This window comes from Parus major, chromosome 6, assembly GCF_001522545.3.
Source record: "Parus major isolate Abel chromosome 6, Parus_major1.1, whole genome shotgun sequence".
In the NCBI taxonomy this organism is placed as follows: domain Eukaryota; kingdom Metazoa; phylum Chordata; class Aves; order Passeriformes; family Paridae; genus Parus; species Parus major.
In genome coordinates, this window is record NC_031775.1 from 20,187,949 (window position 1) to 20,199,596 (window position 11,648).

The 11,648-nt window shown below is 57.6% G+C and overlaps 2 protein-coding genes across 2 annotated transcripts in view; one reads left to right on the forward strand and one right to left on the reverse strand.

Moving 5' to 3' along the window:
- ENTPD7 (ectonucleoside triphosphate diphosphohydrolase 7) overlaps positions 1-81 on the reverse strand; it is a 6,023-nt gene extending 5,942 nt beyond the window's left edge. The window contains exon 1 of the mRNA XM_015632462.1: positions 54-81. Within this exon, the coding sequence (XP_015487948.1) occupies positions 54-81 (28 nt within the window). The remainder of the gene's footprint in view (positions 1-53) is intronic.
- SLC25A28 (solute carrier family 25 member 28) lies at positions 7-3,830 on the forward strand. Its single transcript, XM_015633913.1, has 4 exons — positions 7-145; positions 252-480; positions 1,272-1,328; positions 2,728-3,830. The coding sequence occupies exons 1-4, from the start codon at positions 80-82 to the stop codon at positions 3,243-3,245; spliced, it is 870 nt and encodes a 289-aa protein (XP_015489399.1). The 5' UTR covers positions 7-79; the 3' UTR covers positions 3,246-3,830.
- Positions 3,831-11,648: the final 7,818 nt, after the last annotated feature.

Here is an 11,648-nt window from a genome sequence, read left to right on the forward strand (position 1 = left end):
CCCGGGGGGTCCCGAGCCGCGCTCCCCGCCCGCCCCCGACTACGAGGCGCTGCCCCAGGGCGCCGCCGTGTCCACGCACATGTTGGCAGGCGCCGTGGCGGGCGTCATGGAGCACTGCGTGATGTACCCCATCGACTGCGTCAAGGTGCCGGCGGCGCGGCGGGCGCGGGGAGGGAGGCGGCGGGGCGACACACCGGGAGCCCCGGGCACGGTCTGACGAGCCGTACGGCCGGGCCCGCCCTGTTTTGCAGACGCGGATGCAGAGCCTGCAGCCGGAGCCCGCCGCTCGCTACCGGAACGTGCTGGAGGCCTTGTGGCGCATCGCCCGCACCGAGGGCGTCTGGCGGCCCATGCGGGGCCTGAACATCACCGCCACCGGCGCCGGGCCGGCGCACGCCCTCTACTTTGCCTGCTACGAAAAGTTAAAAAAGACGCTGAGCGACGTTATCCACGCGGGGGGCAATAGCCATGTGGCCAACGGTACCGGCCCCGCCACGCCGGGGTGGGAGCGGGGTGGGAGCGGCAGGTTTGGCGGTAGGGAGGCCCGGTCCCGCCGCGGGGTCGGGGTGCCGTGGATGTCCTAAAGCCCTGTGCTCTCTCCAGCCGTGAGCCAGCCGCACGGTGCCGGGCACGGGAAGCACCGCTCCGCGCCTGCCAGAGCTGCTGCCAGGTATCTGGCCTGAAGCAGGTTAGTGGCCCTGGCTCGGAAGGATGCTGGTGAACAGGAGCTGCCTGCAGACAGACAAGCTGGGACTGGCCGTGGCCCCGTGGGTTTGGCAGTGCCAGAGCTCGCCCCAGGAGCGCCACATGGTTTCGGAGCCCGTCTCGCCATGGTGCCCATTACTCGCCTCAAGGACCTGCCACAGTAGGGGGAGCATGGGGCTGAGGGGAGAGCAGGGCACGTTCCACCCTTGGCAGGCATGCAGCAGAGTGCCAGCGGGCTTCCCTGTGAGACATGGGGACACCATCCTAAGGCCTCCCTGCCAGCTGGTGGCATTGGCCTGTTCCCCCAAGGAGTGGGCACAAATGAGTCCTGGTCTCCCCATGGGACTTGGCAGCCTGTCACAATCTTCTCCCTCTCTTTCTTGATCTCATGCTGGGTGGGAACTCCTGAGGACCAGCTTGCCTTTTGGAAGGGAAATGGAGGCCGCCTTCAGATCTCATCTTTTTCAGGGGCCTCCTGTGCCTTGGCCAGGGACTTTGGGGCTGTGGTGGAGTCCCAGGGTCCCTCACCTTTCCCCCCCTCACATGTGGCAGTTCTTGTTTTGCAGGTGCAGCCGGGTGTGTAGCAACGTTGCTCCACGATGCAGCTATGAACCCTGCTGAAGGTAACGATGGTCCTGGCCTGCTGGGGAGGGGAGAATCAGGGTCTGCCTGAGCCTCGTGGCTTCCCTCCAGAGCACAAAGAGTGCTCTTGTTACTTGCCTGACTGCTGGGGTTCTTCGGTGGCCTATGGCTCTAGTTAGGGACCCTGGTGGCTGCTTGTTATGGACAGGGTGGGTCGAAAAGATTAACCCAGGAGCACAGCAAACCACGGTTTAGGAGGGGCTGGGAGGGCATGGGCCTTTCATCCAGGAGTTTGGCTAGGAATTGTTACTGGAGCAGGGGAGAAGACAAGAGAAATGTGATTGGCACTGCCAAAGTCATTCAAAGTGCATGGGAGTTGGGCATTGCTGTATTGAGATCTAGGGAAGAGGTGGTACAGTTGTGGGCCTGTCTTCAACAGGAAAACTAGAAGAGTGGGGTACAAAAACATGCTAGAGAAGTTAAGAGAAGAGAAATCTTACAAAATATCTGGAAGATGCTGATTTTGATGATCCTGGTGTATATGAAAAAGGTATAGGGAGTTAGTAATTTTACTAAGTCCATGAAAGTGGTGGGAGGAGAAGAAATGAGGAAACACCAGTCACAAAGGTATATTTCCCTCTTAAAACTGCAAGACTTTGCATAGTGCAGGTTCCAACTGAGCGGGGCACAGATCCTGCCTTCCCACTGCATGGCAGGGACCCCAAGGAGCAGGCAGCTGCCAGACTGTTGTCAATCCTTCCCTGGAGCTTCTCTTATAATGACTGTGGAAGTTCAGCATTGCATCATTTTTAGTTCCTTATGGTCACATTGAAATTGGGGGATGTAGAACAGTGGCAGGATGTGCTCTGGACTCACCTGTCCCACTCTTTGATGTGTAAGGGGGGTATGATATCTGAATTTTGCCCCAGAGTGGCTGCATTTTGTCAGTGGCTGCTAACAGTTCCTGGCTAATGGGCTCTGCAATGAGCTGTGGTTATTCTGGGCTGCAGTGGGGGTGGCAGGGGAGGGGACAGTCTTACCCAGATCGAGAACTGTCTGGGAAATAAGAGACTGGATGCCAGGGGGAGTTCTTCTGACTGAGTGATAGCTTTGCAGCAGTGGATGGGGAAACATGAGTTGCTTGGGAGCAAGGGTGGACTGACTGTACGCAGTGGGATATCAGGCTATTCCATGGGGCTGTGGCACGTGAGTGGCTTCATTGTGGTGATGTCTGTGTGACAGTGATGCCTCAGCAGATTTAAGTGGCTGGTGTCCTGTCTGGAGACACAGGGGCATTGGTGGTTCAAGTTGTCTCTCTTCAGCTCTTAGGCCAGTGTGACCAAACTCCAAGCAGTTGGAGGGAAGCCTGGCTTTATGTTTACCCTTCTCTCTCCTCTTCCCCTCCGTGCCTGGGTCCTGGCTGCTGCTGCCTGTCCCAAGTGGTGAAGCAGAGGATGCAGATGTACAACTCGCCTTACCAGCGTGTGATGGACTGTGTACGGACTGTGTGGCGCAACGAAGGGGCCGGAGCTTTCTACCGCAGCTACACCACCCAGCTCACCATGAACATCCCCTTCCAAGCCATTCACTTCATGACCTACGAGTTCTTGCAAGAGCAGCTCAACCCCCACAGACAGTACAACCCAGGCTCCCACGTGGTCTCTGGAGCCTGCGCGGGGGCTGTCGCTGCTGCCGCCACTACGCCTTTGGACGTTTGCAAAACACTGCTCAACACCCAGGAGTCCCTGGCCTTGAGCTCCAACATCAGTGGACACATCACAGGCATGGCTAATGCCTTCAGGACGGTGTACCAGGTGGGCGGTGTGACCGCCTACTTCAGAGGGGTCCAAGCCAGAGTCATTTTTCAGATGCCCTCGACGGCGATTGCCTGGTCTGTGTACGAGTTCTTCAAATACATCCTTACCAAGCGCCAGGAGGAGCGCCGGGCTGGGAAGTGATCCAGAGCCAAATGCCGTTCCAGACCTGCCTCACATCCCCTCCTGGTTTGTCTTCTGTCCCCTCTCTCTTTTGGTTTGGTTTGTGTTGAAGAGAGGGGGCAGCGAAGCCCTTTGGGGTTTAGCGATGCCATTTTTTCCTGTGGCTGTTGCAGCTCTGCTCAGGCTGCACAGCTTGCTCTCTCCTGGGATCCTCTGAGATGTCCCGCTGGGAGCCGCAGCCCAGGTCACATCCCCTGGCACTTCGGTGGAGCAGCGCTCCTGACTTCCTTTAACCACAACATCTCACGCAAAACTCACCCCTGCTCAGAGGGGAAGGCGAATGTCCTGGCCTGCCCCCAGCAGGGCCAAGCTGAGCTCGCAGTTGCCAAGGAGGGGGTGACAGCAGGATGCTGGGGGCTTTGTCTGGCTTTTGGCTGAAGCAAAGTGTAAGTCTTGGCCGTTGTCTCGTAGCACGCACACGTAATGCTGACTGCCCCGGTGCTGGTGGTGGTTTTGGGCAAGGGGAGGATGGCACTTGAGGAGGGAGCCTGTAGGTTTGTTCTTGTTCCTGCTCTTGACACCTCCAATAAAAACAGTTCTGCTCTATCCTCATGTCCCATTCTTACTCCAGCATGGCCCAGCTCCCAGAACTGTGCCTTTCTAGCTGGTGCTGAGCTCTTTTGATGGATGCCAGAGCAGAGAGGGAAGATCAGTGTTGGGGGTGGTGGTGGGAGAAGTGGGCCTGTCTGGCCCAGTCACCCTGGCAGCATGCAGGGATGAGGGTGCCTCTGTCCCCTTTGGCTCATGGTCCATTGCCTGGTCCTGGTGGGAGCTGTGACCCTGCAGGAGAGGCTGAGGTTTATGTTCCTTGGCCAGGCCTCAGTCTGACTGGGGGTCCTCTGGATGCTTCCAGACTGCTCCAAATGCAGGTGGTGTCAGGAGAGGTTGTGTGTCAGGAACAGCACAGGAATTTGGTGCTGAGTGAGGCTGGAAGGCTTTTTGCACCTCATCTAGGAGATTTGGGGCTTAGCAGATTTTTGCCCCTGAGTAATTAGATTAGTTTGATGCTTGATGAGCATCTCAAAGTGCTAATATCTTTTTCAGTCTAGTGGTAATTAATAGAATAACTTTTTTGGAACATGTTAGTTGTCTTGATAGCAGTTTATTTTAGGGTCCCACCCAACTATGGAGGTGTGAGCTGAGCACTGAAGTAGTGCCACATTGTGCTGACCTGCCCAGAGCAGATGTCTGGGTTTCTTGAACAAGGTGCTCGTGGGTGATGCCTTACTCTCCCAGTGCCTTCAGGTGTGGCATGTGTCCCATGGAGGCATGCCCAGAATAATTCCCTGGTGGAAATGCATTCACAGCTGTGGTATGTGCTGCCGGTGGGTATCTGGGTCAGATTGGAGCTTCTCCAGAGGATCTGTTGGCCTGGCCTGCACAGAAGACTGCTGGAGTGGGCTGTGGTGAGGACAGAGGGGTTTTGCTGTGGCTGGAAGAGCTGCTGGGTGAGTGAGAGGGATGTGCCACCCTCGGTGGTTTGGGCTCCAGCACGGCTGGAGGGCAGGGACCCCTGCACTGCAGGGCTAGGTGCTTTACACCCTGCCCAAGCGCCAGCCCAACCCTGCACCCCTTTTCCCATACACATCTGTCTTGCCCTGGTTCCTCACAGTGGTGAGGGAAGCTGAATGACCACCTGTGGGATTTTTGATGGCTGCCTGGCAGGTCTGGATGTCCCTGGCACAGAGCAGTCACAGCCACCACTCTGCAGGCTGGGTCCTGGTTGTGTGCTGTGCCCATCCTCTGCTCCCTGGCACAGGCTGCAAGCTCCTGAGCCCTGCTTTTTCCACGCAAGCAGAAGGATGAGAAACTCCTTAAAGACACAAAAGCTACAGGAGGTCAGGAAATGGAAATTTTCCCACTATTTCAGGAGCTGGGGCTTTAAGAAATAGTCTGAGTATTGCAAGATTTGGCAGCCGTGCAGCTCCTCCACCCAGGAGGGAAAAGCGGAGATGGCTGGGAGAGACCAGGGTAGGATTAGGTTGGAGGGCAGGGCATAAGACAGGAGTTTGCAGAAGATGGGTACAACTGAGCTTTGCCAGGACCGGTCTCTCTGCCCAGAAGCTGAAAATGTTGGCAGCAGAGCGGCAGCTTTGCCTTTAGCCTTCACCACACACTGGGGCAATGACAAACCCCATGGAGGGAAAGGCATAAAAAGACTGGGGCTGGGGGAAGATTCACACTATCAAATCCATCAGCTGCTGGAAGAAACTTCATGTCAGTGGATGAAGGCATGACTGAAAGTTTCTCTAGGATGTTTTCCAGGAGTAACTACCCACAGAAGTGCTGTGGGAGGCAGTGAGACCCCCAGGAACAAGCACATGCTAAGTCAGCACAGCCCAGAAATGCTGCCATGTGAGCAATTGGCCTAAAGCATTCCCCTGACAAGGGCACAGCCTTTCTGGTTTGCTGGTGCTTTGCCAGCGTACCCAGTAGCAGCTGGGTGTTGCCCAGTGCTGGCAGCAGCAGCCCTGCAGGGAATTGCACTGCCTGTTCTGGGCTTGGCACTGCAGGGACAGAAGAGCTGCCATGGGCATTCCCAGATATCCCTTGGGCCAGGCCACAATGGACAGGAAAAATGTCATCCTGCTGCCATCTCTGAGCTGAATGTGTGGCACAAACTGAGGGCTGGCCGTAGCAGGGTGCCGGGGTGGGGGTGTTCCCTTGCCAGACAGACTGGTTCCTCTGGCACCTTTGGCATGATGAGATGCTTGGAGGCAATGGAGTTATTGGCTGGTTCAGCTCTGGCTGCTGCCTTTCCAAGGTCTGGTAATGCCTCGGTGTAGCCACGCTGCTCTGGGTCTGTCCTATGGCCTCCTAGGTATTTGGCTGTGCTTCGAGTGAGATCTCTCCTCCTACAGCCTCTTCTGAGTAAAGAGACTATTTTTGGCTTTCCAGCAAGGAAGCAACGCTCAGCCCAGCAGAGTTTTGGAGACAATCCCTTTTCCTTTCACCTCCCTGCAGGATCCCCAGCCACATCCAGCACAGGCAGGGATTTGCTGCCTTGTCTTCCTGTGTCCAGCTGCCCCTTGAGCCCTGTCCTGGTGTGTTCTGGGTCGGGTGAGCCCCACAGTCCCTGAGCAGGCAGAGGTGGGAAGCACCACTGGCCTGGCCCTGCTCCAGGTGATAGGTGTGGGGCTGCATAGCTGGCCTATGGCACAAGCCCAAACTATTTCAGGCAGCCTGAAGTAACTGTGCCAGGAGTAGCTCAGGAGCCCCCAGCTGCCTTCCAGGGGTAACTGGAGATGACTGCACTCCTGCAGGTTAAGGGCAGAGCTGGGATGAGGGAATCTGGGGGCTGAGGGTTCACCTTACTCAGAGAAAGAAGTGGGGGAGGTCTCTCCAGTGTCTGTCCCATACCTTCAGCTGGGGACAGTGGGCTCCTGAGCTGCTCCTGCCTTCATGACCCCACACAGGCCACTGGGGTCAGTGCTCAGCTCGGGGGGCAGGCAGGGGAACAAGAGCTCTGCCCTGGAAACCACATCCCTGTGCTCTGCCAGCACCCTGGGCTGCCCTGAGGTTTCCTGCCCCACAGCCCCTCTGCAGTGGGTGCCTGACAGCCCTGCTCAGTGGGTTGAGGTGGCTGGAGCCTATGGGGAGCAGAGAGATGGGATCACAGCCTCCCTCCAGCCCCAACCAACCCTGGCTCTGGGATTCCTCAGGGCTGTGTCAGACCCCAATAAAGTTGTACAAGTTCTCATGACCTCCCGGCCCTACAGCAGTGCTAAACACAATCGCCAGGGCTGCTGGACACAGAGCAGACATTGCCTCTGGTGGGCCTGGGAAAGCCCCTCCTGAGCCACATTGCTGCCTGGGTTAGACTGAAACAGCTCCAGGCTGGGCTGGTCCCCGCCCGCCCAGCTCTGTCCAAGCATGGCAGTGCAGGGAATAGCCTGAAAGGCTATTTCCCTTTCTATGCAGAGAATATACCCTGAAAGGTAAAGCTGAGGCTGAAAACCTTTCTTTTCTCTAGGGAACCACTAGAAGAAGCAATCCCCTAGGCTGGGCTGGAAGAGCTCTTGGCATGTCTGCTCTGATGGGGAGATATTGGGTGAATATCCATGCTTAGTGCAGGCTTCTGTGTCAAATTCCCCCCAGCAAGGGACTGCAGAGTGGCATCCTGGCTGGAACTGGGGTGTGGGCAGGTGACCTGTTGCACTGGGGAGACAGCAGAGGTGGGGAAGGAGCTGCTCCTGGGCAGCCCTGTTCTGAGTGAACATGGGTCACTCTTGCGGGAGTCCTCACATGGGTGAGGACAGCTCAGGCGTGCTGTGACACGAGTTTGGTCTGGGATCATCCTCAAAAGCAGCTGAAGCAATGGCTGTTCCAGGAGATTGGTGGAGACTTCAGCAGTAATCTGTGCAGCCCAGCATGCCTGCAGATACTGCACTGGCAGGCAGTGTCAGCCCCAGAGAAAGACTGCAATGCCCCCGGGGCAATACAGCTCTGGGACTGACACAGGAGACTCCTGGCAAGCACAGACCATGCCTGGCACGGCTAGGTGGGTGCCAGGAGAAATGTAAATCCAGGCACCTTTGGATGCCCATTAGACCTGAGCAGTATGTCACCTGGAGCATTGCAAAGGGCTGTAAAAAAGGTAGGGAACTGGGCCAAAACTGTCCCAATGTGGGACACAGCTCCCTCTGGTGAGGATACAGCTGTGATGGGCACCAGACGCTGGACACCAACAGCCATCCCGTGTCCTTGGGCAAGAACTTGCAGGGAGAGATCATCTGGAAGCTGCAGGCAGTGTCAGGGCATCAGAAGTTTAAGGGTGAATTAAGTGAATCCTGGAATTAGGTGAATTGCACTGCTCGCTAGCAAGGGACCTGCACGGCGGCTGGAGGCTGGGAAGGGACACTGGCCTTGTCCCCAGCTCTCCCCTCGCAGCGGGGCCCGGGTGTGTGTGTGTGCACAGCCCCCGGCGCTGCTGCCCGTGCGGTGACACCCGCCTGCCCACGCAGCCAGCCCGGCCGTCCCCATGTCCCGTCTGTCCCGCTGTCCCTCCTAGCGGGAACCCCTCACCCTGCCCCGATGCTCCAGGGCTCCCAGAAGCCTTGTGGGGGGACTCGGGCACCCCAAAGCCAGCCAAGGCCAGCTGCAGAAGCTCAGCGGCGCGGGCTGGCGGGGACAGAAGGGCGTCTGTCACTCCCTGTCCCCGGGCGCTGGCCGATAGATGGCGGTGCCGGATCTCGCTTGGGGACAGGCCCCGGGAGCGAGTGTCCCTGTCCCTGCTGGCAGCCCGGGGGACCCGAGGATCCCGGGCAGCACCCCGGGACCCCGCTGGCCCCGGCACCGCCCGCCTGAGCAGCCCCGGGCGCGGAGAAGGATCGTCCCCGGAAAGTGTCTGTGGGTTTTATTTATTGCCTAGGCGGGAGATAGTGGTATAATGTCGCCGGGAAAGGCTCTGGCAGGACACAGGGGCAGCTTTGACCTTCAGCAGCACTCTGTTCTGGAAGGGATGAAGATTCAGTCCCCCTCCGTGGACAGGTCACCTGGATCCTTGGTTGAATCAGAGTGAATCCTTCGTGGATCACCTGGATCCCTAGTGGCGGCACTGTGCCTGATCTCACCATTGCAGGAAGAAGAAACAGCTAAAACATGCAAGGCCCGTCACCCTGCTCAGTCAGGTGTAGTCATCTTGTGATGCAGTGACTCATGCACGGAAAGGAGGCAGGTCCCTGCCCCCTGTGCTGCGGGCATGCAGTGGGAGAAAGCCTTGCTGGAGGCTCCACAGCACAATTACTATTATTTTAATTACCTGATCCATGGCTGGCAACAGTCTTCTTGGCACTGGAGAGTTCTTTTGTGACAACCCCATATTGCCATTGCCAGGAGGAGCTTCCAGCATCTCCAACACCTCCACAGAGCAACAGTGGCCAAGCAGCCTCAGCAGCTCCCAGCTCAAGCGCTGGCAGGGGTGGCTGCAGTGGGAAGCTCTGCAGAGCAGGCAGCAGGAGGTGGCTATGACCAGGATGAAGTTCTTCTGAGTAGCAGAACTCAGTGATGCCTGCCCAGAAGCAGCCTGACCAGCCTCACTGGGATCAGGCATCTCCCTCTGCACCTTGCTGAGGTCAGCTCCTTGCTGATGGCTGCAAGTGAGTGGTGGAGACAACGATGAAGGATAAGAGGGGGAAGGATGACTTCAGCAGTAGGGAGGGAGAGAGAAAGGGGAAAAGATGAAAAGTTGAAAGGGAAACGGAAGGAGAGGAAACCAGAGCATATCTGTGAACCTGCAAAAGGAACAACACTGCTTCTGTGTGATCCTGAGCATGACAGAAAAGCCACAGAAAACCAGGTTTTAACTAGGTTTTAGTTATAGCCTCCCTAGAAGCCACTCGATGCAGACAAGTTCTGCTCATGGGCTCCTTCTTGTACAGGAAACTTGCATAAAAAACACAGCTGGAGCCTGCACACAGAGTGGGTCTGAGGCCTGGGAGTTAAAACCCAGCTGCCACAAAGGTCCCTCCCTTCTTTTAAATCAGTGCACTTAGAGAATCTCATTCCTGTTCGAAATCAATCAGCACCTTCACAGCTTGATTCCAAAATAGCAGTAAATCCCCCAATCAACCGGGAAGAAACACATGTCCTCTGTCCCTTGTCCGTGGCCATCCTCGTCCCTCCCTCCCTGATGTACCTCTGGCTATGGCACCACCACAGCAGGACCATGCCAAAGGAATTTCCACCAGAGATTTCCCTGTGCCTCTCACCCTGCTGGAGGCATCCAGCTTCAACCTGGGGTGTGGGGGACAGGGTGCATCATGGGCGGGTGCTGCCTCCAGCACAGCCACGCAGCAACTTCCCTCCATTGTGTCTCCCCTCCCTGGCCAGCCGGCCCAATCTGCAATCTCCCACCATCTCCCTCCCACTGGCCTCTGCCGGCTGTTCCTCCTCCTTGGAGCGTTCCACTTCCGCCGCCCTGCTCTGGGCCCTCCAGTACCGCAGTCTCTTTGTGCTGTTCTGGTCCTCCCCATCAGCTCAGGAGCTTTGCGCGAGGCTCTGCAGAGGGGTCCCTCCCACTAATCCCTTGCCCTTCCTCCAGCCTGAGCTGGTGGGACAGCTGGGACATGTCCCAGGAATGGGGCTTGCTGTGGTGGACATCTAGAAACTTCCAGCGCCATGCGACATCAGCATGCAGTCAGGCCTCTCGGAACCCCCGACTGGGCACTGTTCCAGCTCCATGGAGGGACAGAGGGGTCAGGGTTGTGACCAGGAGCAAGTGGAGAGTGCTCCGCTATGGACGGGTACTGTTGGTGCTGGATCATGCTGGCACTGCCCTGCATCACCCCTTGCAACACGGCTGTGAGGTCCCTGGGTGTCCTTTAGCTTTACAGAGCTGTCTGTGCTCTAGAGACTGTGACTACAGACCTGGGCAGCATGTCCCATGCTGGGGCTCTGGCCTCAGACAGAGGCTCTGGGTGCTGCTGAGATGCAGTGGATTTCTCATCAACTGCCATGTACTTTGAGGGGATGTGTTAAGCTGGGAACTCCTCTTACACACCCTGATTTTGGAGGAGCTTCTATTGTGGTTATGGTTCCTCTGGCTTGTACGCTGAAGTATGAACTCACACGGGTCCCTATTTTTGCAGACAACAGTCTGGCAGAACATGGAGGAAAATGCAACTCCTTCCTATGGCAGAGACAAATTTCTCCAGCCTGACTGCTTCTGTGAAGAAAGCGCATTACCTTTGTTCTTTGCTATCCTGTTTCTACCCACGAGACCACAGGGCCTTAACCACTCATCTCTGAAAGCCAAGAGCAGGGCCTGGGCTTCCTCTCCTGCGACACCTTACTGCCATCCAGCAAACAATCAGCTGGGCGTGCCGCATCCTCTCCCAGCGGCGGCCCCGTGAAGCCTGCCGGCCTCGGGGTGGCTCGCGGGACAGTGGGGTGCGGTGCCGAGCCAGGCTGGGAGCCGGGGCCTGCGGCTTGCCTACTCTGTCCCCGCAGTGGAACGAATTTCTCCGGTTCCTTTCAAACAGCAAACCCCAAAGGTGCACGTTCAGCTTGAACGGTGGGAATGTGCGGCATAAAACTCGCGGTTATAAACGTCAGCGGTCGTTACCTGCCGCTTCTGCGAGGGCAGAGCCAGCTCCTCTGCTCGGGACAGAGGGACTGTCACACAACACACATGGGGAGGACACGCTGGGTTAGGGGGGTGGCACAGCGAGCCCCTGGCTGTATCCGTCGCGCCGGCTCCAAGAAGGCTCCGCTGGAAACACTTTCGGAGAGGCAGCGTCGCGGCCGGGCAGATGTGCGGGACGGCACGGGAGAGCTCCCGGCGCCTTTGGTCCCCGCTGCCGCCCGGGGTGCCCCAGACGGCCGGTGCTGCCGCGCCGCTCCGCGGGTGCCCGGCCCTCCCCG

Coding starts and splice junctions, on each gene's coding strand:
- SLC25A28 (XM_015633913.1), top strand. CDS start 80: ATGTTGGCAGGCGCCGTGGCGGGCGTCATGGAGCACTGCGTGATGTAC. Junction 481..1,271: donor CAATAGCCATGTGGCCAACG/GTACCGGCCCCG, acceptor CTTGTTTTGCAG/GTGCAGCCGGGTGTGTAGCA. Junction 1,329..2,727: donor AGCTATGAACCCTGCTGAAG/GTAACGATGGTC, acceptor GCCTGTCCCAAG/TGGTGAAGCAGAGGATGCAG.